Source organism: Panthera tigris, chromosome C2, assembly GCF_018350195.1.
Source record: "Panthera tigris isolate Pti1 chromosome C2, P.tigris_Pti1_mat1.1, whole genome shotgun sequence".
Classification (NCBI taxonomy): domain Eukaryota; kingdom Metazoa; phylum Chordata; class Mammalia; order Carnivora; family Felidae; genus Panthera; species Panthera tigris.
The window spans coordinates 2,661,645-2,688,739 of record NC_056668.1 but is presented as its reverse complement, the minus strand read 5'-3'; the positions used below and the strand labels follow the sequence as shown (position 1 = coordinate 2,688,739).

The 27,095-nt window shown below is 55.4% G+C and overlaps 2 protein-coding genes across 7 annotated transcripts in view; one reads left to right on the top strand and one right to left on the bottom strand.

Annotated features, from left to right (window-relative positions):
• Positions 1-895, bottom strand: part of LOC102967336 (heat shock transcription factor 2 binding protein) — a 92,944-nt gene extending 92,049 nt beyond the window's left edge. For all 4 annotated transcript variants that reach the window (XM_042998859.1, XM_042998860.1, XM_042998861.1 and 1 more), the window contains exon 1: positions 788-895. The gene's annotated coding sequence lies outside the window, so the exon portion shown is untranslated. The remainder of the gene's footprint in view (positions 1-787) is intronic.
• A 109-nt stretch (positions 896-1,004) lies between these two features.
• RRP1B (ribosomal RNA processing 1B) lies at positions 1,005-26,099 on the top strand. Of its 3 annotated transcripts, XM_042998844.1 has the most exons (16): positions 1,005-1,237; positions 8,257-8,339; positions 9,885-9,942; positions 11,240-11,325; positions 11,895-11,956; positions 12,306-12,435; positions 13,299-13,363; positions 13,802-13,983; positions 15,692-15,783; positions 16,415-16,512; positions 17,418-17,437; positions 18,108-18,236; positions 18,749-19,413; positions 21,379-21,534; positions 22,567-22,630; positions 23,407-26,099. In XM_042998844.1, the coding sequence occupies exons 1-16, from the start codon at positions 1,108-1,110 to the stop codon at positions 23,598-23,600; spliced, it is 2,214 nt and encodes a 737-aa protein (XP_042854778.1). In that variant the 5' UTR covers positions 1,005-1,107; the 3' UTR covers positions 23,601-26,099. The 3 variants fall into 3 exon arrangements, with proteins under 3 accessions (XP_042854778.1, XP_042854779.1, XP_042854780.1); XM_042998845.1 differs by lacking the exon at positions 8,257-8,339 and having other exon boundaries at positions 1,153-1,237; XM_042998846.1 differs by lacking the exons at positions 1,005-1,237; positions 8,257-8,339 and adding an exon at positions 8,663-8,921.
• Positions 26,100-27,095: the final 996 nt, after the last annotated feature.

Here is a 27,095-nt window from a genome sequence, read left to right as displayed (position 1 = left end):
TAACTGAGACGACCACCATATAAGATGCCACCTAGTCCATTTACTTGCCCCAGTAGGACCACTAAATTCACAAAATAGGGTGCAGCCTGTAGGTTCAAATGTACCGGGTTACTACGATAACTAAGACGTCGTTTATTTCTAAGCTGGCAGGAAGCCAACACTGCCAGAGTTCCCTGAATGCTCTCCAGGCCTAAGGATGGACTCACAAGCACTCCCTCCAAACTCCTGCCCCACACCGGGACCTGCCCCTGCCATCCTCTGCATTGGGACCTGACCCTGTCCCTACCATTCCCTGCACCGGGACCTGCCCTATCCCTGGACCTGCCCTGCCCCTGCTATCCTCTGTACCAGGACCTGCCCCTGCCATCCTCTGCACTGGGACCCGACCCTGGCCCTACCATCCCCTGCACCAGGACCTACCCTGTCCCTGGACCTGCCCTGCCCCTGTACCAGGACTTGTCTTTGCCCTGGGACCTGTCCCGGGACCTGGACATTGGGAGACGCTGGAGGGCCCTGCCTCCGCCAGCAGCAGAGGCTCAGACCTGGACCCCGTCAAGACGGCCCCTTAATGGGGCTGTCCCCAACATCCCGCCAAAACCCCCAAGGACTGCCATCTTCTCAGTCTCCACCCGGCAGAGGCGGCTCGAGGAGTCCAATACAATTAAAAACTCAGTGCTGTCTATCTCGTAGGTGAGTAATCGATCGGATGGAGATTTGTAGAGTGAGTTTAAAGATTGTAGACTACGGCCATCCATCTCTTCCCGGCCAAGACCCATCGCTAGCTAACCTCGCCGCCAAACGCCCAGAGATGTGGCGACAAGAGACAGCGGAGGCGCAGGGGAGTGAAACCGAGACCGAACTCGAGCTGGGCTGCACCGCCCACTGCCTGGGTCTGCCGCGCTCGCACCCAGAACGCGCTGCGAGCGGTGGCCGGCGCCTTTGTGACGCCATCAGCCCGCGCGCCGCCCCCGCCCGCCGCCCGCCGCCGCCGCCGAAGCGAGCCGCCTTCTGCGCAGACGCGGCCCCGGGCTGCTCGGCGGCGGCGGCGGCGCGGGGGGAGGCTGCGGGCGGCGGGAGGCTGCGGCCGGGGATGGTCCAGCGGGCGCGATGGCCCCCGCCATGCAGCCGGCCGAGCTCCAGTTCGCCCAGCGGCTGGCGTCCCACGAGAAGGGCATCCGGGACCGCGCGGTGAAGAAGCTGCGCCAGTACATCAGCGTGAAGACGCAGAGGGAGACAGGTGGGCGCCCGGCGGTCAGCCGCGCCACATGGCGGCCGGGCAGGGGGGCCGGGGGGAGCCGGGGGAGCGGCGGGCGCGGACTCGCACTCCCGCCGCGGCCCTGTGTGCCTCCGCGCGGTGGGACCCGCTTCCTGCTGGGGCCAGCCGGGTGTGACGGTGGAGGGGCTGCAGCCCGCAGGGGCGAGGTGGTCTCGGCGAGTGGCGAAGCCGGGAGTGGACGAGTCTGTCCGACCCCGAGCCTGCCCCTTGAGTCACCAAACTGAGCCCGGTTTCTTCTGCTGTGCTCTCCGTTGATGCACGTGTTTATCTGACCCACACCCACCTGAGGTGCGGGAGTTACAGGAGAGGAGAGAATCCCTACTTTGAAAGTTGCACTAGTAAATCGGGGCGGGGGCTGGATAACTAAAAGAGAGTTTTACAAGTGGAGGCAAGGAAAGGAAAATCACGGGAAGAGGGAGCTCCTCTACATAGGCTGTTCCAGGAAGGCCTCTGGGTGACGTTCAACGGATTCCAACAGGCGGGAGAGAAGAGCGAAGCTGCCCTAGGAGTGGCTGGAAGACCAGTTAAGTGAGAGAGGGGGAGGGTGTTAGGACTTAAAGTTGGAAAAGACAGCAGTGGCCAGGTCACACGGGGCCTTCTAGTTCGTTTCTTAACTGCGGTGGGGTGCTGTGGAAGGATTTCATTTACCTGAGCCAAGGTGCGGTCTGTAAACCCTCGAGAGCATGAACCATCATAGGCGGTGGAGCTTTTACGTTGTGCAGGGATGAATTTGGATTTACTGCTAATGCTAATGCATTTAGAGTCTACTTGAAAGAACGGGTACTATCTATCCCAGTACTGACTTTCTTAGTTTGTTTTGTTTGGAGGAGAAATCCCAAAAAGACTGCCCAGGGAAAAGAAAATAACAGTCTGATGGCAAGTCTGCTAGAAAGGAATGAGGACCGAATTCCTAACTTCAGTTCTGTTAGGGACCTCCCTGAGGGGTTTCATTCACATGGTTTCGGGCATCCCCAGTACACTGAAGGTTCCTAAGTCTAAGTGTCTAGAGCAGATCTGGCACTTGCGCCGGGGTGTCCCCTGGGCACCTCGGACTCAGAGGCCCACAGGTGACTCGTTTTCCTCCCCCTAAAACCCGTTCTCTCCTGCTTCTCGTCTGCCGCCTGTGTTCTCGTATCTTGGATGCTGTCCCCACTCTCTGCTCACTCTGGCTGGACACGTGGTGACGGCCTAGACTCCTTCCGGATCTTCGCTCCCCACCCCTCACCCATTGTGTCTTGCTTCTACCATCTTTCCCCGTCTGACATCCTCTGACCTCACTGAAGACCCCCTTCATCTCAGCCAGACCTCTGAACGTGATCACTTCCTAACCAGTCTCCTTAACTCCGTCGGCGCCGCTCTTAAACCCATCTTCCGCCGACCAGCCCAGGGCCATCTTCCTAAGGCGGTTCCGATCACGTCACCTACGTCCCTGGGTTTCCAGGTCTGCAGGTAATGGTCCGTCCTCCCTTTCTCTTCCTACCTCGGCCCCTACGTGACTGCTTCGTCCTGGATCCGCATTGTTTCTCAGCTCTCTACCTTTGCTTCTCTTGTTCACTCCTAGCATCCCGTTCAACACAGCTTCCTCCAGAGTGCCTTGCCTCCCATCTCACCCCACCCCTCCAGGATTCCAAACTATCCAGTGGGTCTCAGTGGCAACACTTAGGTCGCTTCTTCCTAACCTGTTAGTGTATCATAGTGTATCATTCTGCGCCCCCTCCCCCCACCCGGCGGTGGAAGTTTCCAGTCTGTCTGCTTGGCTGGAAGTGAGAGCAGTGGGAGCGCGTGCAGGCATCCGCGGACTCACCTGTCTGAACACAGGAAGGGAAGAGAGGCCAGATGCAGTACATACGGGCCAAGATGGCCAGACAGAACCTGTTGCTCAAACCTTTTTGATGAGCAGGCTCAGGATCTGAAATGCTGAGGGGACACAGGGCCATGATGTCAGGGGGTTTACACCAGTGCCCCCAGGGTCCTGTCTGCTCTGCGCCCATCACACTGAGAGTGATTTGTTTCACGCTTTTGTTTGCCACCATGTCCACGCTGCGTGGAGTACGCTGGGCCTGCATAAGAGGAGCTGCAAGGCGAATGTCGTAGGCGCGGCAAAATAGGCAAGGCCTCTGCCTCCACTATGCCCCCATCAACGTGAGATGCAAGGTGGGAAATAACTTGTCCTGACATTTGCATCTCACCGGCAGGCCCAAAGTCTGTTGCCTTTTGTCTCGGGCATAGTAAATAAAATCTCAAATGTTACTGATGCAAAGAACTGCCCGTGAGCAACATAAATAGCTTTGTGAGATTTTTTGTTTTTATGTAATCTCTACACCCAGCATGTGGCTCAAAGTCAGGACTCCAAGATCAAGAGTAAGATGCTCTACTGACTGAGCCAGCCAGGCGCCCCCGTAGCCTTGTAATTTTGGAAACAAATTGGAAACCTTTGTAGTGCTTAAAGGAGCTAAATGTTGCTCTGGTGTTTTAACTGTTCACACAGAGCACTCACAGAATGACCACTGTCTGTGGTTTTACTCACGAGAGATCATCCGTCTGTCTTCAGCAAACACAAAGCACTTACTGCGTGCTATTGTTATTCTTGGCCCCAGGGATAGGGCAGTGAACAAAAGAGACAAATCCCCACCCCCACCCCCCACTCCCCCAGTTTTATCTATTCTGCAACTTGACACATTTGACATCTACAGAAACTGAGATGTATCTTGAAGTCCACCTTGTGACTTTTATTTGCCCTCTTTCATTTGGTGACACATAAAATAACTGTACAACTGAGAGTTGCCAGGGTCTCAGATACAGTGATGGGGAAAGTGTCTCTTCATTCTGACACGTTTGGGGGTTCCTGGACCGAGAAGCGAGAATAAATGAGAGCTGTGGATGTGTGTGTGTGTGTGGTTTTGTTTTTTTGTTTTTGCTTTTTTTTAACATTTATTCATTATTGAGAGACAGACACAGAGGGTGAGACAGACACAGAGTGGGAGGGGCAGGGAGGGAGGAAGACACAGAATCGGAAGCAGCCTCCAGGCTCCGAGCTGTCAAGCACAGGGCCCAACGCGGGGCTCGAGCCCACAGACCGTGAAATCATGACCTGAGCCAAAGTTGGACGCTTAATCGACTGAGCCACCCAGGCTCCCCAAGAGCTGTGGATGTTTTGACTGACCCTGGTGTGGACTCACCCCCACCTCACATGGCTCCTGAGCTCATCATGCGCTGACAGTGGCCGTCAGGCTTTCTCATTTCACAGCTTGTTGGAATTTACTCAGCCCATGTCTCACTTCGTGTTCACCCCGTTTGTTGTGAAATAACTAAACGTATGTTGTTGCCAGAAACTTAAGCGACATTAAGTTAAAGAAACTCAACCCCAGGGGCGCCTGGGAGGCTCATTCGGTTAAGCCTCTGAATCTTGGTTTTGGTTCAGCTCATGATCTCGTGGTTCTTGGGATCGAGCCCCACATCAGGCTCCTCACGGACCTGCTTGGAATTCTCTCTCTCTCTCTCTCTCTCTCTCTCTCTCTCTCTCCCCCCCCCCTCCCTCCCTCCCTCTCTCTCTCCCTTTCTCTCTCTCAGTCGGTAAATAAACATTTTAAAAAGACTTAAAAACAAGTTTAAAAGAAACTGGTAGTTGGTTTTTACCACCTAAACTCCTGGGTGAAAATGAGTGGTTTTTCTACGTGTATTGAAAATACATGTTTCCAAAGGGAAAAGAGCTCCAGTGGCCTATGGGTGGAGAACACGAGACAATCCTCACACCTGCCAACTGGGTCGTGCTTCACTCTTACGAAGCGCTTCTCGTACGTGCTTTCAGTTTTGTCCCTGACCATGAGCTGTGCACGTGTTGTAGGCGAGGACACGGGCCTACGGGCTCGTTGACGGTTTTCTGCTGCAGCACAGCTAGTAAGTAGCAAGCTGGGGCCTCACCGTGGGTTTGTGACCACCACACTTTTGCTGCCTCACGTAGGATGAAACACTGAGAATATGTCTTCACGTGCAGCCCCTTTCCTGCCCGCCGTCTGGGATCCACTGTCGCTCTGTTACTCTGCTGAAATCCACAGTCTTCCGTTACATAAGCCTCTACAGAGCTTGCCGCACCTCCAACTCCTACAGGCGTGGGTTCAGCACAGTTACTTGGTCTGTCGCATCGTCACTCGGTGCTGATTTGACACACGGGTGCACTTAGAACAATCCTCCGGAGATCAACATACACGGTGCTATTTTTAAGTGAAAAAGGCCAGAATTTGGAGTATGTAGAACATGCGATGCTTTTCGGGTTATATACACAGCTATGCATCTGTGCATTTCTGTGCTGCATGTAAGTGTTATGTCGAAGCACAGGAAAGATCTGGATGGAAAGATGTACCTCAGGCAGATAGCAGTGGTCCCTCTGGGGTCCAGGAGGTAGTGAACAAGGCACCTTTGATTGTGTAACTTCTGGTGTAATATACGAATAGGAACTTTTTGCAATAAAAGTGTGTTTTCAGTTACAACTTGACAGACTGTCCAAGCCAGACTAGTTTGAAGGGGAAAACCAAGCACGGCCTCATGCAGGAGCCCGACTGATAGTGCCAGAACTGTTTCCTACACAGCGGACTCTGCTCCCCTAGATCGGCTCCCTTCTCAGGCAGGCTCCCCAGCACGTGGCACGGTGGCCGAGTGCAGGTGCGGACCGTGTCCCCTTCCAGTCCGCTGGGAGAGAGCGACTCTCCTGAAGCCTGAGCAGGAGCCTCGGCGAGGAGGTCGTCTGTGCCTCGAACCAGCCCTGTGGCCAAGAGGACTCAGGCTAATTTGGAATAAGCCCAGCTTGCCGGCTCCCCTCTGTGTCTGGCGAGCCCCACCTAGACCCCTGCCTCCCCCGCTGGGCCCTGCCTGGTAGTGGGCAGCGCTGGAGGGGCAAACGGTATGGCAGAAACGGGGATACCCAGCACCAGGCCTCACACAGGAACCAGCGACGTTCAGTCTTGTTTGCTCGTAAGTTTGCCTGTGGTTACGGCTTTCTAGTCCCCTTGTGAAGAGTTTTCTACACAAAGAGAACTGAAACAGCCCATGGTAACGCTGTGGTAACCTCATACAGTGCTTGTTTCCTTGTTTTTTATTACGACTGTTTCAAACATATAAAAAGCGTACCCGTCACTCTGCTGCAGCATCTGTTAATACCCGGTTTGTGTCATCTGCCCACTTCCTCCTCCCACGAAAGCCTTGGGAAGCAATCTCAGACATCTCATTTCTTCCCCACGTACCTCAGTATGTATCTCTAAAAGATGAGGACTCCTTCTAACATGTGATGTACCCTTATCACATCTTTCTTAAAAAAACTCCTTTATATGAAATACCTAATCTGTTGGGTTTTCCCGTCATCATCTCCATTTTTCTAGGATTCATCAGAATCCAAGCAAGACCCGGTTTGCCTGTGGTCGTTCAGTCTGCGGCGCCCATCCGTGGTTTTCCCTCTTGCAGCTTGCTTGTTGCCGGAACTGCGCCATTTGCCCCGTGGAGTCTCTCGTGTTTGGGGTTTTGCTAGCTACATGCCATGGTCTCACTTGACATACTCCTCTGTCTCCTGTATTTCCCCCCAAGCTGATATTAAATAGATTCGACATGATGTCGGTTCGTTTCGGTAAGACTATTTACCGGGGAGTGCTGTGCCCTTCTTTTGCATTACATCCTGCATTGAATGGAGAGTCGGGTCTGCGGGCCCAGATGGGTCAGTAGGTTTGGGTGTTGCCGGCCTCATGTATCCATTCCAAGTTCCACTGTGCTTTTTCATCTGATGCTTTCCCAGCCATTGGTGATCCTTGCCCCAACCCCAAATTCATTAGTCTTAACATGACTGAATGTAAGTACAGGTCACTTTGACAGAGTTCCTGTGGTCCTGACTGCGGCGGTCTCCGATCTGGGGGTCCGAGGGAATCAGTCACCGGCGCCATAGTTGTGCTAGCGATAGGCGCCCAGGCGTGGCTTGTGCCATAACAAGCGTGGGGGGGGGGGGGGGGCAGTTGCCACATGATTTGCCCAACCCCTAAAGGAAATGTATTGTAATAAACTTCACTGTAGTTTCTGGTATATGGATTTTAAGTGAGAAACTATCACAAAGAATAAAAATGTGCCCTAATAAAATTGTTGATATGAGAAAGGTCTTCAATAACTTGGAAACCAATACCTAGGTATGTCAGTATCTTTAAAGGTACGAAGCTCACTCCGAATATACTAAGTAAACTTCAGTACATCAAAAAGGATTTGTTTGCCACTTTTTAATTCTCTTTTGGTACGTTGAAATTACATTGATTCCAAACGTATGCGTATTGTGAGGTACTTGTGAGGTTTACCTCGTTTGTCCTACTTCGATATTCCGAAAGATTTTTCCTAGTGCCTGCTAGTGAAGTATTAACACAGGCCATTTGCAACATGCCCCAAGACTCGAGGATTGTGTTTGTTCTCCATGACACCTGGGGTCTGCCCAGGACCTAGAAGGCTATGTGTGACTCGTAGCTCAGTCAGAGGTATGGTACGGGGCTTGAAAATGAGTCAGAAGAAGGCTAACCAGGTTGATGTCCCTTCAAACCGGCTATCATTGCCCAGTAAGTGAAAACCATAACCAGGAGGGAAAGAGATCAGGGTTTCGCCGAGTTTGACCTCTTGGCAGGATCCTTAAAAAGGTATCCTTGCAACAATATCCCAGGGCTCTGCCGGTTTCCGTGGGGCCGGGTATACGGGACGCGAATCCTCATCTTTCGTAGGATTTGCGGTGTTATTTTGTAAGACTGATGAAAGTGTTGGTGTGCAGGATGAGATGATAAAGCTACATGGCCCGTGTGTGTTTATTTTGTACCACAAGGAAGTGTGTGCCTCAAATTTAAAAAGACATTGCGGGCGAAAGAATGAAAATGTGGTATTGCTGTCGCTGCCCGTGAGGCAGCGCGAGGTGCTGGGACAGGAAATGGGAGGATTCTGAAGTAAGACGTCTGTGCTGTTTTGTCCCCTAGGAGGTTTCAGTCAAGAAGAACTCCTAAAAATATGGAAAGGGCTCTTCTATTGCATGTGGGTGCAGGACGAACCCCTCCTACAGGTAACACACAGTTCCCTTGTCCTCTGGCTGGGTGTTGTGGCCCAGATGGATAGAAGGGGCTTGCTCGTTCCCTGCTGTGTCGGTCCCCCGTGCACAGAAACAGCTCGCAGTCACCGCCCGGGGTTCAGTTGCCCACCTCTCGTCCATCTAGAGAGGGACACGGTGCCCAAGTCACCTTTTCAAACAACAAAGAATATGGATAAAGGGAGATTGGGTATTTCGCTGTCATGCTTTCATAGGCTGGTTCCATGGTAGGTGTCACGTGACTTATTTTAGTTTCTGTTTCCTCTTCTATTATTCGTGGTCGATAAGGGCACGGCACTAGTCCGAGAGCCTGTGAGCACCGGGCTCTGGGCTCACCTCTGCCATGATTTAAGTGGGTGCCAGGACCGGGCAGCCACCTTGCCGGGGCCAGGATCTCTGTAAAGCAAGCGGTGGCCCCCCACCCGACATCCCACCCTCGAAGTCCGTGGAGACGCACAGATGTGCACGTGCTTCTGGACCCGTCTGCCAAGCACCCTGAGCCCCACCACCAAGGCGCTGTAGGGAAACGGCTTTCGGTGTCCACAGACCTTTGTTCTGGTGTGTAACAGCTAGTGGAGGCTAAGCCTTGAGGAACGCGGTGTGAAACGCTTCGATAGATAAAACGCCACAGATTGTATTTGTCTGGATTTTAACGTGCAACTTTGCCACTTTCCCAGACCGCGTAGTAGCGGGCTTTGATTTATTGCTTTTACTGCACTGAACATATTTTGAGTAGGACAGCAGGGCAAAATATTTGTAAGTTACATTCAAAAGTAACAGCCGACGGCTTTAGCGGAGGAAGAAAACGTGAACGAGAGCGTCATTTTCCAGTCTGGAGTTCAGTTAAAATGGGGGAGGAGGACTCGAGGCCAGGTGAAGCGCAAGGAATGCCGAGGAGGACTGTTCTTTTCTTTCGTAACTTGTGAACAGGATTCTCTCGCTGACGCTCCCCAGGGTGGGCCTCTTCTCAGAGCCAGCCCGGCCAAGTGTCCCCACAAATGAGCTTTGCTGCGTTGTAGCAGGCGCTGTGCACCTGAGCCCTTGCCCTGGACAGAGCCTGGAGGGGAGCTGTTAACCTCTGCTTCACCCCCCCACCCCCGCCTCTGCAGCCTGCCTCCGAGCAAGCCCAGCACAGGACTTCCTGGTTCCACACGCACCCCTGCGGAGTGGCAGTCCCCGGGTCTACCCATCGGCGCTCCCCTCGCCGGCTCCCGTGTTCCGGGATTGGGGGCTTAGAATAGAATCTCACTTTAAGGTCTATGTTTTTGAAGCCAGGAATTGACAGCTCGTTTGGAGCTGAAGCTAGAGATACTTTTCTAACCAGGCAGCGTGACCCTCACGGGCATGTTACATTGTAGTCCGCTGGGATCAGAAGTTCCACGTCCGGTAAAATTCAAATCCTGACGTGACGGGAGGTCCAGACCCCAGCAGATGCGGGAGGAGAGCAGGCTGCGGTGCTGTCCCCTTCTCCGTGCTGCCGCCTAATAACCCCGCTGTCTCTCCCCGACCCCGCCTTTGCAGGAGGAGCTAGCAAACACTATTTCCCAGCTCGTCCACGTTGTTAACAACTCGGAGGCCCGTAAGTCCTGATGTTTTCATGACTTTCCAAACTTTCTTGTTCATCAGCTTTGGTAACTTGCCTAGGAAACTAGGCAATATTGTTTCTTCTCCTTCCTTCAAGTTCCAGTTTTCCAGGGGGCTTGTTGTACGTGAACCTGGGGCTTCCTTCCAGTGTGCAGATGTCAGGCGACAAACCTTCCCTGTGGGAGAGCCGTGATGAGCTTAGATGTGGATCCCAAAAGAGGGCAAACAAAAGAGGCGCCTTGTGCGGTTGAATCACGGGTGACATCTCAAAAGATTTCAAAACAGTGGTTTAAGAAATGAAAATCTCCAGAGTCTCCAGATTCTGAGTTGCTTTAACACTCCCAGGGGCCACGTGTGCTTGTGCCCGTGTTCGCTATAAGCTCAGCGTGCCTGGCTGTCCTCCTGGAGACCGGAGCCAGTTGAGGTCGTCATTGGTAATAAACCGTAAAATAGCCCCGCTGTACCAAGAAGAGCGGAGGGAGAGGTGAATTCTTCCTGAGATGTTCAGGCTTTGATCACTGACAAAGGAAGAAACAGACGGCAGAGTTGGTGGGTGCTGCTTGGTGCTCCTTGGAGCAGAGCCATCCACCCGGCCTTAGTGACCCCAGTGGCTGTCCAGGTCTCAGCCAGGTCCCAGCCGACTTCCGCACGTGGAATATCGTCTAGGTTTTCACTTATCAAGAAAGAATTATGCAAAAAGAAGTAAAACAAACCAAGAAAATCAACAGTTATTTTTGGATGGAAAAGTGGTAGTTTCATGGCCCAGAAGACAAAAATAGAATGTTCTGTTAGAGCTCATCCAGCTGACACAGAACATGAAACAAAAAGCTGAGTTTCTACGCAGCTCGTCCAAGTGTTCATCAAAATTAAGGGCTTTGGATCCATTGTTAGGTGTAGGTGGGTGGGAAGGGCCCGTAGATGTGGCTCAGAGAGTTTTTTATTTTAATAGAAATATTTTTTTAATAAAAATATTTAATAGACCAAAAATATTTTAGTAAAATATTTAATAGAAGTATTGTAATAGACTTGGCCTTGTAAGTCGATAAAGACAAAGGCCACACAGAGCATTGTAGCTGAACATGAAGATAGTACCAGCCTTCCTGTCTTAGTAGGTTTTTATTCAAACACGAAGGAAATCACCGAGCGTATTTAATTATTGACCAAATAGCTGCCGAAAACCCTTGGAGAAGGTAAATGACAAGTGATGCTAGTTTGTTTCTCTGTTACTTTCTTGCTTTATGGTAACGCATGAGTGTGAACACCAAGCATTCAAAGCCTTTTGTTCACTGCAGAACACCTGTTCATTCAAACCTTCTGGCAAACGATGAATCGAGAGTGGAAGGGGATAGACCGGCTGCGCCTGGGCAAGTACTATATGGTAAGATCTGAGCACCTTACCCCGTCTGCTTCAGAAGCCCCTGAAGGGGGGATGTTGAGCGTCTTGAGAACAACGGGAAAAGGTTTATCTGTGAAGCAGAGGGGGCTCCAGGCTTAGTGTGTTGAGAGGTAACGCGATCAAGGGAGGGCGTTCGAATATGTGCTCGAAGGCGGCTCTGCTCTTTCAGCTGTTGGGGAGGAGTGTGGGATCCTTAGTTAACACTCTCTGCGGAAAAGGAAAAGGTAAGTGCGGGGCGCCTGGGCGGCTCAGTCAGTTGAGCGTCCGACTCTTGATTTCCGCTCGGGTCATGATCTCACGGTCCGTGAGATCAAGCCTCGCGTCGGGCTCTGTGCTGACAGTGTGGGGACTGCTTGGATTCTGTCTCCCTCTGTCTCTCTCTCTTTCCCTCTCTCTCAAAACAAACATTGAAAAAAAAAGAAAAGGTAAATGCGGTTGTCGTGACGATATTTTCACTTCGGAGATGCAGGCTGTAGCAGTTCCATTGGGGTCTTTGCTGTGCCAACTGACCTTTCTTTTCCTTTTGTAACCAATTTGTTGTCCGTCTTTAGCTGATCCGTCTGGTCCTGAGGCAGTCCTTTGAAGTTCTGAAGCGAAATGGCTGGGAAGAAAGGTCGGTAAAGGATCTGGGAAGGCACTGGGCAGCCTCGAAACCTGCGAGGTAGCAGTGTGTTCTCAAGCCTTTCCATGAGCTCGTACGAAGTGGCTCCTCTTTGCCTCCCGTTCTCTTACCTGCTGTGAGAGGCAGAGCTCCCCACGCGTGAAGAGCTCACAGCCCGGTAGAGGCTTCTCGAGGGGCTGAGCACACACGCCGCACTTCAGACCGATTTCGGTGGCTGCGTTTCCCTCGTGGGACTGTTTCAGCCTTGCGTCGTGTTAGGCGGTGTGGCCCCGGGGGTGAACGTGACTGTGTTCTTCGGCCACGCTGCGGTTAACGGAGCCGTGTGCTTTGTGTTCTTCAGCCGAATCAAGCTATTCTTAGACGTCTTGATGAAGGAGATCTTGCACCCTGAGAGCCAGTCTCCTGATGGAGTGAAGTTCCACTTCATCGGCATTTACCTGGACGAACTGTCCAAAGTGGGAGGGAGAGAGGTAAGGAGCAGACTTCCCGCCAGCGGCAGTGACACGGCTGCTCGCCTGGTCCGGACTCTGGCTCTTCCCCACGTGGGCCTGGAGGGCGGAGGACAGGCTGCTGTCGCCACCTGTGTCCCCAGCGCCTCTCCCACCCGACTTGACAAACCCTTCCCCGTGCGGGAATGTATCCTAAGCGGCCAGTGGGGCACGTGAACGAAGATCGTGCACTGAGGGCGCTCTCGGAAGGCTTCCTTGTAAAACAGTTGAAAGCCGCCTACACAGTCCAGTCATAACAGCAGGATGTGCTCGCAGTGTTGACTCTTTAAAAAGCAGGAGGGAAAAAGCCACAGACGCCGCAGTGCCAGTGGCGTGCCTCTTCCCACGCTGTTTACGCGTGAATGGACAGTGCGGGAAAGGAGACGTGTTTTTAGCCTGCAGGTGATCATCTGCATTTGGAATTACCAGGCCTTTTTTATTGTTTTAGTTTCACACTATTTTACGAGTGTTCCGCAGCGAACACGTATTCTTTTCATTAAAAGAAAGCAGGGATAGTTCCTCAGTCCGAACAGTTTCCGATGGTGTCCGAGCAGAGCCTGTCTGTAAGGGAGAGAACGCAGAGCAGCACGGGTTGATGGGGGGGGGGGGGTTCTTTGATGCCCCGGTGGCTGGAAGACAGCCGTGACCCTTAGATGACCTTTAGCCTGGCCCAGAGCGTCTGGATGATTCACGCAGAGCGGATCTTGGGAGCGGCTCTCCGGGAGAGGTGTTGACCTTCATCAGCCTACGTGAAAACTGCAAATGCTTCCTCTCTCTAGGACCTATCAGGAGCAAAGGCTCTTTTTCTCCCCTCATTGTTTCCCTACTTTGTTTCTAAATTTCAGCTTTTGGCAGATCAGAATCTCAGGTTCATTGATCCATTCTGCAAAGTCGCTGCCAAGACTAAGGAGTAAGTGATTGCTGTGTTTGTTTTCTCTGTTTCATTTGGTGCTTCATTGTGGGTGATGGGGGTAAACTTGTGAAGTGCCATGCGAGTACCTGGGCTGGTTAATCCAGAGCCGGGACGGCTGAGCTCCGAATTTCTGGAAGCCGGACTCTGGAAGCTCGGAATCCTAATTGGGCTCCACTGGCTTTGCGGTGTGGTCTCAGGCCTCCAGGAGCCCCGCCCTCCCTCGGCCACAGCCCTGCCTGCTTTCAGCACGAGCCCCACCCCCGGCCTTGCACAGCCACAGCCGCACCTGGCCGGCTCTGGAGCGCGGCAGCCGGTGGGTGACGGCAGTGGGTGACACCAGGTGCCCGGTGGCTTCTCCCCGCCACACCCCTCCCGGGCCAGGGCCAGGCCCTCTGTTGTAACCAGCTTCTCGTCCCTCTTCTTACACACCCTCAGCCAGACATTGGTGCAGACTATAGCTAGGGGTGTTCTTGAAGTCATCGTGGACCAGTCTCCTCTTGGACCTGAAGAGACCCTCGAGGAACAGAAGCCTCAGGCGGGCGAGGGTGAGCCCTCTGAAGAAGAAACGCCTGAAAACGAGGTGGTGTGGAGACAAACCGTCAGTAGAAAGAAGACCGGTAAGAATTTCCTGCGGCAGTCTTTTTTTTTACACAAAGTTCTCATCGGATGAGCACTTTTTGATATATGTGCTGGAATCTTGCTGACTACGACCTGGAGGTCAGCGCAGGTGGCTCGGCCATGGGCTCCCCCAGAGAAAGGGCGCAGAGCTGCGTGGAAGGCCCACACCTGCCCAGGGGCCCTGGGTGGCGGGCACGTGCCTTCTCCCGGGACCACGACTCCCTCGAAGGTTTTACATTGTTTTGCTCTTCCTTTGGTTTTTATTTGTTTTTATTGTTTTGGGTTTTTGGAGGTTTTAGACATCCTAATGTTGACTTGTATCTGCAAGGGGGTCCTCAGCAGTCACATTGCAAACACACACTTGTTTCTGTAGCTCTGCTGCCTGGTCTCCCAGGTCCCTCCAGGGCTCCTTCGCTTTGGGTGGATAACACTCGCTGTGGGCGGGCACCGTGCGGACACCGTGCGGACTGCTCCTGCGTCTGTAGCGGCTGCACGTGCAGCCTGCGTCCCAAGTTGCAGCCCATCCAATCTGGCGGTGGTTCACGGCGTCTCGGCGCGGCACTGAAATGTCATTTAGCCCTTAAAAAGCAAAGATTTCAAAAAGTAATGGGATTTAATCTACACATTTTTTAATAACAGAACACCAAACTCTCTCTGTACAAGGAGCCAAGTGTGTTTTTAACATTGTGCCTTTAAAAATCTGGAAAGAGGGACGCCTGGATGGCTCAGTCAGTTAGGCGTCCAACTCATGATTTCGGCTCAGGTCACGATCTCACGGTTCGTGGATTCAAGCCCACATCGGGCTCCACACTCAGTGAAGAACCTGCTTGGGATTCTCTCTCTCCCTCTCTCTTGGCCCGTCCCCTGCTCGTGCTCTCTTGCTCTCTGTCTCAAAATAAATACATAAGCTTTAAAAAAATAAAAATAAATCTGGAAAGATACCAAAATGTCAATTGTCGGTCGTGCGTGGCAGTTATGGGTGACTTCTGTTTTCTTTGTACTTTTGTCTGTTGTAAGTTTTCCACAGTGACCATACATTATTTTTTAACCAGAAAAATCATTACCTTAAAAAGGGAGAAAAAGTCTCATCTTAAATTCCACGTAGGTGACAGAATTAATCAGATGACCTTGAGCAAGTGTCGTGTGGTCACGGGACCTGTCTCTGGCTCACCCCTGCGCACCAGGTTTCTGTCTGAACCAGAGACGCTCTCCCAGGCTCCTCTGTCGTGCTTGTTAGCAAGCACAAGGTCCTGCTCTCTTCTCCAGGCTGTGCCCTGAGGCCACACCACTAACGAACTCACAGGATTTGAAAAATTGTGAGTCTTTATCTACTTCTTCATGGGCCTCAGCACTCCTTGAATTATCCTTTGACTGCTACAAGTCGCATCGGTATTAATTTGTCTCCTGCAGCAGCTCCGTGAGAAGTTAGTGTGATAACGGTGTAGATTTTTGCCACAACCGCAGGTCGACCCCTTGGCCTTGGGCCGGGGGTGCGGAGGGCGGCAGCTGATGTGTCTGTGATGTGATTAAAAGGCAGAATGTGTGATGTGTGCTTTCTCCCAGAGTTCCTCTAACGAGACTCTTCGGGGAGATCATAAGTGTATTTGCAGGGGCTTCTCTGCAAGGAGACGCTGAGTGAGGCAGTGGCTCCTCCGGAAGAAGTCGTTGCCTTGTGTTTGCAGCTACGTCTTGGGTGTGTTTTGACAGCACTGAGCCAGCAGCACTCCGGGATGGACGGCGTCCGCGACGACGGGGCGAGAGGCGGCGGGCGCCTGGAGGACGCCGGGCCCCTGCTCCAGGTCGGTACGACGTAGATTTGCCGTGGAGTGGCCCGGCCGGCTGGGAATTAGGGTCAGAGCTCATTATCCACAAGGCCTGCCTGTTAAGTCGTCTTTAATCCCTTCACTCGCCGAAGTCACCTTCCTTACACGAGCTTATTGGAGACAAAGAAACGTAAACGTGACAGAATTTTGAAAGATGTCAGTCTTCACTTTGGCTTGAACCGTTGGGATCTGTTCCATTCGTACTGACAAGGCCAGCTCGGTGCTTCTCCCATAAGGAAAGGTTCCCGTGTTACCGAGTGTGAGTTGGACACCGAGACTGAATTTGCGAAGAAGCACACACCCAGGCAAACTTTATGTGGTGTGTTTTCCCACAGGTCTTGTTGTTGTTGTTGTTGTTTAAATAAACAAATAAATAAAGCAGATAAAGAATAGTGTCCCCAAGAACAAACAGCACATTTTTCAAAGATACTGCTTAACCATCTGGTCACCAAACCTTAGCACTCGTTTGTGTTTAATAAGACCGTCTTGTTGCTGGATGCTTCTGGAATCCACGCTGCTGCTTTCTCTTAGCAGTGGGAATGACTTTCTAAGTCAGCGGTCTGGCTGCGGGTTTACGTCTCATTTACGTCTCGTTGTTCTCACGCAGTTCGACTACAAGGCTGTTGCTGACCGACTCCTGGAAATCACCAACAGGAAGAACACCCCTCCCTTCAACAGGAAGCGTCTCTCCAAACTCATCAAGAAGTGAGTGACTGGCGGGCGCTCCGCTGACGTCCGCCCGGCCTTCCTCGCTTGTAGCCAGAGCAGCACTGCACGCACATGGCTGCCCCCCCCCGCCCACCTCTGCAGCGGATGCTTCACGTGCCCGTAGCTCCCCTCCCGGGCCGCGTCCTGAGGGCATGAAGTATGCTGCTTAGGTGTTCTCGAGGTGGGCAGGGGTTTCGAGAACCCACTCCCTCACCCCCACCGCAGCCGGGCCAGATGTGGTAGTGGGTGTCACTGTGGCCATCCCGGCGGTTTGGCACAGAGCACCGTGGTTGGCGGCAGGGGGCACCCGAAGTTAACTGTCCTCTGTGGAGCAGGCGCCCTTCGGGGCACTTGACATGCATCATGTCATGTTCGGAGAGGCCCCGTAAGACCTGTCACTCCTGACCTCACAGATGGGCCGGCCGTGGCACAGGGCAGGTAACCGGCTGGCCCGAGGCCGCAGCCACCAGGTGGCAGGGCTGGACTCAGACCTGCTGTCCGCGCCCCCCTCCCCGGTGCTCTGCCGCCGGAGTCCTTGCCTCCCGCCAGCACGCGGCCCCTCACCCTTTTGTCCTGACACCAGCACCGGGTGGAGCGTTTTCTCCTCTGGGCGAACAGAGACGAGAAGGGGCAGCTTCAACCTGAAGAAGGAAGTTTTCATCTCTTCAGTTTATGTGAACGAACCAAGATAGAATCTCTGGATCACCACATCTTGGAGGATGTTGGCCTTGAGGGCGATTCGTCCTCCACTTTGGGCCTTTGCCTCAAGCCTCCCCTTCTAGAGGGAGAAGGAAGTGAACTTAACACACGTCCAAATAGCACATCTTAAAAGTTATGTGCAGGTGTTTGCAGAGCATGGAAAGAAGGGGGTTTCTCAGAACTTCTCTTGATTTCTCTTTCAGATTTCGGGATCTCTCCGAAGGTGAGAATGTCTGAGGTTTACCCCTGACGACGTTACGTGAGCAGGGCCCCACTGAGACGCTCACGCCAGATACTGAAACACGGGCTTGAGTGACACTGACTGGGAACACAAGACATAGCAGCCTTTTCCTGTGAAAGGCGTCAGCTCGGCAGGGCCCTTGTGAGAGCCACGGTGCCGGGCCTCTTCCAGCCGGCCCGCTTTCCCGTCCCGGGGACCCAGCGGATCCAGACCTGAGGCCGGAGGGAGGGGGGCATCGTTGTCTTAGCGGGAAGGATTTCTGGTGGTCGAGGAAGGTGCCAGTTTGATTCCTTAGGAAGAAGAGAAGTTAAGCTCTCGGGGCCCCTTTCCTTTGTTGTGGTCAGTTGAGCCCCTGGAGCAAAGCTGTTGTCCACAGGGACACGAGTGAGTTGGTGGCTCCCCCAGTCCCCCGTGCGCCTGGGCACTTAGAATGGGGGGCAGCTGCCCAACCCCGGTTGCGGTGCAGAGACGGGCAGGCCCCACAGTGTCACCCGTCGTGCACGGTCCCCATCAGTAGCTGGCAGGCTTGGGCTGGGGAGGCGGTGAGGAGCCCAGATGAGCACACAGGACTCAGGTGGGGAATCTTCCCGTGTCAGGTGGGGACAGAGTCTGCCAGTCTCTAAGCTGACCAGAGTGGCTTTGGTGTCCGCAGGCAGCCTATCCCGGCTCAGTTTTGCTGAGGACATTTCTGCTGAGGGAGATGACCAAACGCTCAACCGAGGAAAGCACAAGAAAAAAGGAAATAAACTTTTAGAGAAAAGCGACCCGGAGGAAGAAGGAGGTGAGCTGCACAGCTTGCCGTGGATGCGGGATGGGGTGGAGGATGCGGGCAGCCCGCGGGGAGCGGCGTGCGCCCCTGCAGCCCTGGCAGGCTGGGCCGGGTCTCCCTAGGTCCTTCCAGAGCCGAGCGTCAGCTTTGAATGTGTGTTGTTTTCTGTGGAACCGCTACAGCCTCCTAAGCTACAAGCGTTCATTTCCTCCTGGGGGCCGCTTCAGGGTGGTGGCAAGGAGGTGGAGAACCAGATAGACCCCGCCCTCGGGAGCCTGTGTTCTGTTTCCGCCCCGGGCCCGTGGGGAGTGCCGTAGGGCCTGAAAACCGTGGTGATGGCCATCCCATCCCTGTGGGAACAGGCCTTAGGAGGGTTTGTGGTCCCAGCTGGGACAGGGAATGGCGCCCACGACAACGCTTGCGGGGTGTGGGGGACACGGAGGGCCAGGGCCCTTCTGGGGGTGGGACACAGGGAAACCGTCTCCCCGCCGTGGGCACCTGTGTATTGGCGTGTGTGTCTCTAGGAAACAAGTCCTTCCTTGCTGAAGAAGAGGAGAGCGAAGACGGTGTTCAGAAGAGAAAAGGGAAAAAGAGGAGGAAGGTCCATCTCCAACCAGAGCATTTAGGGTCGGGGGCTCCGGCCCTGCCCCCAGAACAGAACGGGGGCGGGGAGCCGGAGGGAAGTCCGGGAAGAGCCCAGAAAATGCCTGCGGCTGAGCCGGGGGCACCAGCTGGCCCTCGCCCCCAGGAGCACAGCGTTTCGGGGCCCGCCCCAGCGCAGGGTAAGAGGAAACGACCGAGGAAGAGAAGCCTGAGGGTCCAGGGCGAGAGCTCGGAGTCCACACCACCACTGCCTCGGGGGGACGAGGCCCGGGAACCGTCCCCTCCGGCACCCCCTGCCAGCGGAGCCCCGGTCCAGAAGAGGCAGAGGACGCTCGGAGCCCTCCCGATCAACGGCAGCGGCCCCCCCGCGCTGGCCTGGCCCCCACCCCAGCAGCAGGGCCGTCCGGCCGGCCTGCCCCCGGGCAGGAGACTGAAGAAACAGAAGGGGGAGCCCAGCGGCCTTGACCTCTGCGACCCGTCTCATCAGAAAGCCGCCATCTTGAAAAAGAGAAAGAAGGTGAAAGAGATGTGTGACTTGGAGCGCCGCGGAGGGTTGAAGGCCGAAGCCAGGCTCGTCCAGGCTCTGGTAAGGCAGCCGTCGCGGGGCAGGTGGGGGGCACGTCCAGCCTCGAGGAAATAGAGACTCTCGGTGGCCCTCCCCGTCCCCCATGAGGCCACTCCGAGGCTGCGGGAGGGTGGGCACCAGGCCGGGACGTCGTGCCCACGGCCGTGGGGGGCGCCGCCGTCCCGCAGCGTAAGTGCACAGACCGAGTCGCTGTCAGGCGCTGGCCTCGACTCATCATCAGCTCCTGGCCGGTCCTTAGGCCCTTTCGGCAAAAGACGGGGCCCAGGATTTTCTTCTCTTTTGCTCTTTAACGAAGAGGCCGCCTCTGCTTATACGTCTGAGCCAGCGTAAGCGAGCGGTCAAGCTCTGGGAGGCATCTGTACCCGTGACGGCACAGTTCCGCTGGGACACCAGCCACGCCAGTCACGTGGGGCCCGCTCAGGGCGGCCTCACGTCTCAGCGGTGGTGGTAGAAGCGAAAACCTCGTGAGCCGCGAGGCCGCAGTATTTACTCCCCGCCCTTCCAGGACAGGCCTGCTGACCGCGTCCCGCTCTGGCACTTGCCGGCGCTGCCGTGCGCGGTTAGCTCGCCGAGGCCTTGCTCAGCGGGAACTTGAGTGGGCTGGGTTCTGTGCTGATCCCAGAACGACGGCGTCTCCGAGCGGTTAGCTCAGCTTGTGGTCAGAGCGAGTCTTCGCTGGGGAAGCCCTCGGAACTCTCCAGCGGGCTCCGGGAAGCCTGTTCTCACCTTTGACCTTTCCCTGACCAGCTCTGTCGCCTGTACCGTCGCCCCTTGGCCCTTCACACGTTCACTTGCTGCTCTTTCCTTGCCGAGAACGTCAGGGAAATCTGTCTCGTTCCTCCGGCCCTTGGCAGCCTCTCTCAGGATTAGAACTACCGCGAAGTAAGCCCCCGGGTCACGGGAGGTTTTCCTCCCAAACGAGGCCCTGTGTCTCTGCCAGTGGGGCTGAAGGTCCGCAAGAGAGGCCCCCCGGGTCTGCCCCTCGCCGGCAGCGCTGTGGGCTCTGCGAGGGCAGGCAGCCCGCTCCCCGGCTAGGAACACCAAGACCTGGTGGAGGCTAGCAACGCGACGTCCGCTACGTTGGGCTTCCCGGACCCCGGGGACCCCAGAGCTGGAGCGGGGTCCTTGCCGTGGGTGCTGGTCAGCTGTTAGACACCCAGTGAATGTTCCTTATCTGCCCGTAAGGGACCCGCAGGGCCTCACTAGATGTCACCCTTGCCCTTTCTTACCGAACTTTCAGTGGAGGACGATGTCTCGGATCAGAAATGAGAAAATGGGGGCGCCTGGGTGGGTCTGTCAGTTGAGCGTCAGACTCTTGGTTTCGGCTCAGGTCGTGATCTCGTGGTTCGTGAGTTCAAGCCCCTCGTTGGGCTCTGCGCTGATAGGGTGGAGCCTGCTTGGGACTCTCCCTCCCTCTGCCCCTTGCGTCTGCCTGCTCTCTCTGTCTCTCAAAATGAGTAAACTTTAAAAAAGAAAAAAGAAAACGAATTACTTAACAGGTGGCCTTTGAAAGGCAGAAATCCTCAGAACAGGGGACCTAAGTTTAAAGATACACAAAGGCGGGTCTTGTGGGTGGGAGGATAGGCACCCTCTGGCCCGGTGGGCACGGTGCCACGAGAGCGAAGCCGTCGTGTGCGCGTGACTGCGCCCTGCCACGTGAAGAGGTGCCGTCAACCTCGTCTGGGAAGCGGCGGGCGTGGGGTGTCTGAGCTACAGACGCTGCATCCTGGGGGCCCCGCCTGGCTGCGTGCGCACCCCTTCCCCCGTCCCGCTTCACCTCCTTGTGCTTGGGTGTGACCCCTCCTCTCCCCCCCTCTCCTCTCCTCCCCTCCCCTCCCCTCTCCTCCCCTCCCCTCTCCTCCCCTCCCCTCTCCTCCCCTCCCCTCTCTTTCCCTCCCCTCCCCTCCCCTCCCCTCCCCTCCCCTCCCTTCTCCTCTCCTCTCCTCTCGCCCCTCCCTCACGTAGGGCGGTGGGGGGGCTCTCAGCCCCTCAAAGAAGCAGCAGCTGAGGACGGAGAATGACTTCGTGAGGTTCGACACCCCCTTCTTACCGAAGCCCCTGTTCTTCAGAAAAGCCAAGAGCAGCAGTGCCTCTGCCGTCTCTGTGCGCCCTGCCGGGCAGGTCCGTGAGCTCTGCCCAGCGCCCCGGGTCCCCCTGCCCCCGCCTCCGCCCTCCCCACAGCCACACAGCCCCTTCCTGCCTAAAGGCCACGCCTGGGGCCCTGTGCGCCGGGACTCTGCTTCTGCCCACGGCATGGCACTTGGGGGCCTGTTCAGGGAGCCCGGGTCTGCTGGGCACAGAGGGCCCGAGCAGTCCTAGGGCTTGTCTCCTGGTGACCTGGGAGGGACTGAGGGATTGGTCGGGGCACCTGCAGGTGAGGTGGGTGGTGCCTCACCTTAGAATTCACGAAACGGGCCTAGAGGACGGGGAGGACCGGGACAAGGGCCCTCGCCCAGGACTCGGGGCTGGTCAGGTGCGGGGAGGAGCAGGCACTGTCCCCGTCACAGTGGCGGGAGAGGGCGGCGGCTGTCGTGGAGCACAGGGTCAGCTCTGCCAGCTGCCCCTGAGTGCTGCGGATCAAGGGACAGGCCGGGGCACAGGCTCGCCGGGGAGTAGCTGCTGTGTAAATAGCCTTGGACCCGTGACTGCCATGTTAACTAGTCCCAGGTAGGGCGTCATGGGGACACTCGCCTGAGGGCCTGAGACTTGGCGCACAGAGGACTAGTTCCTCCGGTAAAGCGTTTACGGTGCGGAGTGGAATCGTGGGATCCACGCAGCAAAGGCAGGTGCTTCATCATGCAGAGTGGTCCACGTCCAGGAGTTTCCCAAATGAGAAACGACTTAGTTAACTGATGAATTGCTGGGACACCGAAATGAGTCTGGGAGGCTCTGGGAGGCGCGTCCTGCCCCCTGAGCAAGAGCCCGTCCCGGTGCGTGGTCCCGTCCCACGTACGCGCTAAAACTAAAACTCAGTGGGTGGGGTCCTCACGGCCTTGAAGTGCGAGCTGCTTGCCGTCACTTAGAAGCTGTTAGACACCACCGTGCTCGGCTTCCCTCCCCAAGGACGTAGCACGAGGCCGCTATGTGGCCAGAGATGCCAGGTCCGGGGCCTCCACCGCCACCGACTTACTCCCCTTTGTTCTCCCTTTGCAGCGAGACAAGACGCCCTCAAGCTCCAAGAAGGTCACCTTCGGGCTGAACAGAAACACGACTGCGGGTGAGTGTGGGGCGCGTCTCCCGCGGGGCACCGGCAGGTCCTGCTGTCCAGAGTTGCAAGGGTCGTGGGGACTCGGGGCCTCTGGAAGGAGGCTGTGTCCCCGGACCTGCCCACCCAGACGCTTCAGAGCCTGGGGGCATCTGACGGCCCCCCAGCCATAGCTGCCTCTGCTGACACGTGGAGTCACCTGCCCACGAGGAGACAGGAAAAGAGAGACAGTCTCGTCTCATTGCTTTTGGTGTCGGTGCCGCTCACTGCTTTGGTTCGGTTCAACGGAAACCACACGTTCTGAAAGTACACGATGAGTTTAAGACCTGACTCTTCGTAGGGACCACAAGTAGTCGTGTGCGCGTGCAGGGTGGGGAGGGACCGTCAGGGAGGCCTTGTCCCGGGAGCTGGAGACGGCCGGAGTGGCAGGTCACCTGCAGAGAAAGGCTCCTCCTGCATCCGCTCGAGCCTCGGGTCCGTCTGCCTTCCGCCGCCACCGGGCCCCCAGAGTCCCTCTCAGAACCCGCCCCCCCCCCCCCCCCAGCGCTGTCCTCGGCACTTGTTCACGCGCTCCCGTGAGGCATCCTCGATAGGGACTCCCGTTCCCTCAAAAAGCTCCCGGCCCGCTGGCTGCAGGGCCTCGTGACGGAGCGAGCGGCCCAGCCCGCGCGAGGCCACCGGCGGTGTGAAGCGGCGAGAGCACCGACGGGGGACGCTGCTCGGGCGGGCGGGAGGGACGGAGAGATGCGGGTCCTGGTGACGCGTGGCCTTGCTTTCACCCGCCACAGAATTCAAGAAGACAGACAAGAGTATCCTGGTCAGCCCCACGGGCCCCTCCCGAGTGGCCTTCAACCCTGAGCAGAGGCCCCTCCACGGCGTGCTAAAGACCGCCACCGGCTCACCCACCGGCGCCCCCCTGGGGACCAAGAAGCCGCTGAGCGCCACGCCAAAGAGAAGGCCCACGGCTATGGACTTTTTCTAGGGCAGCAGCAGAGTCCTTTTAGAGACTGTTTTTGTACAGATATTCTATAAATTATAACTTTGAAAAGGTGGGCGGTTTTTATTGTTTTATAAATCACCGTAAATCGTACAAACGAGGTCTGAGCAGAGCCGCTAGCGCTCCACCCCTCTGCGGGCATCTTGGTGATGGTTTTGCCACAAACGCTGTTGGTGCGTGAGCCCTCCGGGGTCTCACGTTCGCGGCTGACTTCTCTGACCCCCACCGGTGCGGGAGCTGAGCTGTGTGACCGTCACTCCCCCTGCTGCAGGCCCCGGGGGAGCCTGGAGGGGACGTCCTGGCCAGCCGACTGTTTGGAGCTTGGGTGCTCAGCGCTGCGTCTGCCGTGCTGGGCTGGTTTCCAGTGGCTTTCCACCTTTCCCCTGGCCTTGTGGGCATTTGGCAGTTTGTGTTGGGCTCGAACCCCAGTCAGCAACTCGGTGGTAGTTTCTCTGCGTGCCCAGCACGGGGGGGGGGGGGGGGGGGGAGAGCCTCTGTCCTCGGGGCGCCTCTTTCCGGCCCTTGGGCCCGTCTCCTTCCCTGTGTTCCTACCTCTCAGGCCAGCCCAAAGTGTCTTCACCGGTGAGTGCCCCTCCTCGGCTCTCACCTGGGACCGCGAGCACGCGCCTTCCTCCCGGGCTCGTGCTCCGGTTCCCTTCCTCTTTACACGCGAGCCTTTGCGCCAGCACCCAAAGTGACTGGTGTCCCCAAAAGCAGCTTTCCCAACTCAGATTAAAATTCATTTCTTCAGAGGTGTGGCAACAGCGTCTGAAAACCCGAGTTCCTGCCAGAAGGCAGAAATAAGCAGCCGCTAAGGGTTCCTCGTGCATATTTATTTGCTCGCAGCTACCTTTTATCTGAAATACTGAAGCTTGCACTTGAGATTTTCATAGAGTTCTGATTTTAGTTAATTACACACATCAGTGGGAGGCACTCAGACTTCAGTTGGAAAAACAGGAACAGAGCATAGGGAAGCTACGTCTGTCCCTTGAGCCCGCGTGATGGACGGGGCACAGATTCAGACATCAGGTCTTTGCCCAAGGAAAGTCACCGGGGCGCCCCAGCTCCTTTTTGAGTGAACGAAATAACAAATCGCACACTTGAGGAAGAGATAGGAGATTTGGGGGTCTGTAGGCCCGGCCCGCGGGTGCCCAGTGTTTCCCTGGCCCGCTCTCTGCCCAGGGGACCTCCCAGGAGTGACAGCTGCCACCCCTATCGCTCCTCCCCCAGAGGGGACCCCAGCATTGCCTCTGTGGGACCAGCCACCACTTCGGGTGACAAGGGGCGCCCCCGGGATCGTGGGACTGTGTTGATTTGATTTTGGTTTCTTAATCACGTAATCGTGGCAGGGCTTCATCTCCAATACTGCTTCTGCAGGGTCAGGTGACCCCCAGGGAAGGAAGCGTAACCCTTGTCCTTTGCCTGCTCTGTGTTAAAGCTGTCACAATTAGGCCACGAGGAAAATAACGAACACTGAACTGTCAAGTAGTCATTGTGACGAGAAGTCTTAACGTACGAGGTGACTTTGTGGTGGTGCTTGCATGGGGTTATGTGCTGCATTTGGTAAAATACTTAAAATCACCTTCAAAACCAAATCGGATCGTGTGAAAAGGTTAGATTTGAATATTCAAATGTTTTTAAGTTTTTGTTTAAAAAAAAGCGTTTTGTTATCCTTGGCCAGATTATTTTTCTAACAGTTCTCGCTTTAGCTTCAAAGACGGGCCGTATAATCCAGCAGCGTGAAGGTGTCTTAGCAAGACTGCGCGCCAGCTCTGCGGCCGAGCGCGGGCCTGCCCTTCGTGGCACACGCGCGCCCGTCTGCTCAGAGGCCCCCGCAGAGCGTCCTAGAGATGCGCCTGCCGGTCCCGCGATGCTTCTGGACCCGGGTGCCCTGGACTCCATCCACCCTTGTCCCCGTCTGTCCTGACTCCATTCTGTGGGTGAGTTCAGTAGGTTTGCTGTGGTTTACTTTTAATGCCTACATTTTGGCAAGAAAGGAAGGAAGAAGAAAAAGGTTTTCATTCTCATTACCTATACCCACAACAAGAATGTATCACATGAAGAAAATGTATTTAGAATACCAATTTTCTATTTGATGCATGTTATTTTCCTAGGAAGATTGCTAAGGGGGCTTGGAAGTCCAAAAATGGGAATGATTTACATTAATGCTGGTGGTCTTACGGTATTTTGTAAAACGAGCATCTTCCCTCTTCCCCCGTTCGTCTGGTTGGTTTTGTACAATTTGGTTTTACACTTTATAAACGTATCGTCCTTTGTAACTCCTGTTTACCCGAAAGCACAAAGAAGGGTCAAGGACTCCTGGAAGCGGTTGTTAGTGTTGGAAAGAACTTGAAACAGAACCCGTCTTTTGATCTGTGTGTCTTCTCTGAATTTACCGTCTGTTTACAGTCCGGTTGTACTCACGTCTGCAGAGTGCGTCTGTCACGTCAAAGCCAAGGCCAATAAACACAACCTGTCTTTGCACTCGGGTCTGTACTTGATGTGGGCTGTCCGTGTGCGTGAAAACACACGTCTCGGGGAACAAGTGTAACGGGTCGCGGGATGCTGACATCAGCCCTGGGCGCCCGACAACAAGCCTCTCCGGGCACCTGCCTCTCCGCGCGTCCACCGCCCGGAACCGGCGAGCGGTTGCTCTGGGGTCTCCTGGATGATTGAAGCAGAGACCCCACTGCTAGGCCTGACGCCTCTGCTCCACACTGCGCTCGCTCTCGTCTGCACCTGTTCCCGAGCAGATTTCCCAGCTGCATGTGGCCTGAGCCCCAACAAGTCCACAGAGGGTCACTCAAACCAGAAAACGACCAGAATACCAGAAAGCCTCTCCCTGCCATCCACAGTCCTGACCTCACCCCAGGTCTCACCACCACACCCGCGTCCCTTCATCCACTTCTCTGATAGTGGGCGGTCAGGTTTCAGGCTCTTGCTGGCCTGAAATGTAGCTCGAGTATCAACTGGGGCTTCCATTCGAAACCTTGTGGAAGTTTGAATATTCCCTGTTCCGAATGCAAACTCCCAGAGGAGCTCTAAGGACACCCAGGCCTGACTGTCTGCCCAGTTCTCCCTGCACCCAGGGCCTCGCCCCGCCCTCCCTGTCCTAAGATGCTGCCGGCATCGGGGAGCGAACCGGTTCCCATCACTCATCCACCACAGACCCGAAGTCGTGCTTGAAACATCGCTTTTCAGAGTGGTCTGTCACGGGCTTCCTCACGGTTTCCGCGCCCAGGCTCCGAGCTCCCTGTGGGTACCTGCTGTCCCATGCTGCCATGACGGGCTCTGTGCGGTCCCTGCTTTTCCTGAGCTCACGTGGGGTGCAGCAGAAAGCCGATGCCACAACAGGAGCCACCGTCCTTAGGAGGCAGGTTCCAAAACCACTATTTTCGCCCCGTATACGAACACCATTCGTTCTTGGCCATTGCTCCGCTCAGCTGTGCCTGCTCTGTTGTCTATGCTGCAGGGGCTACA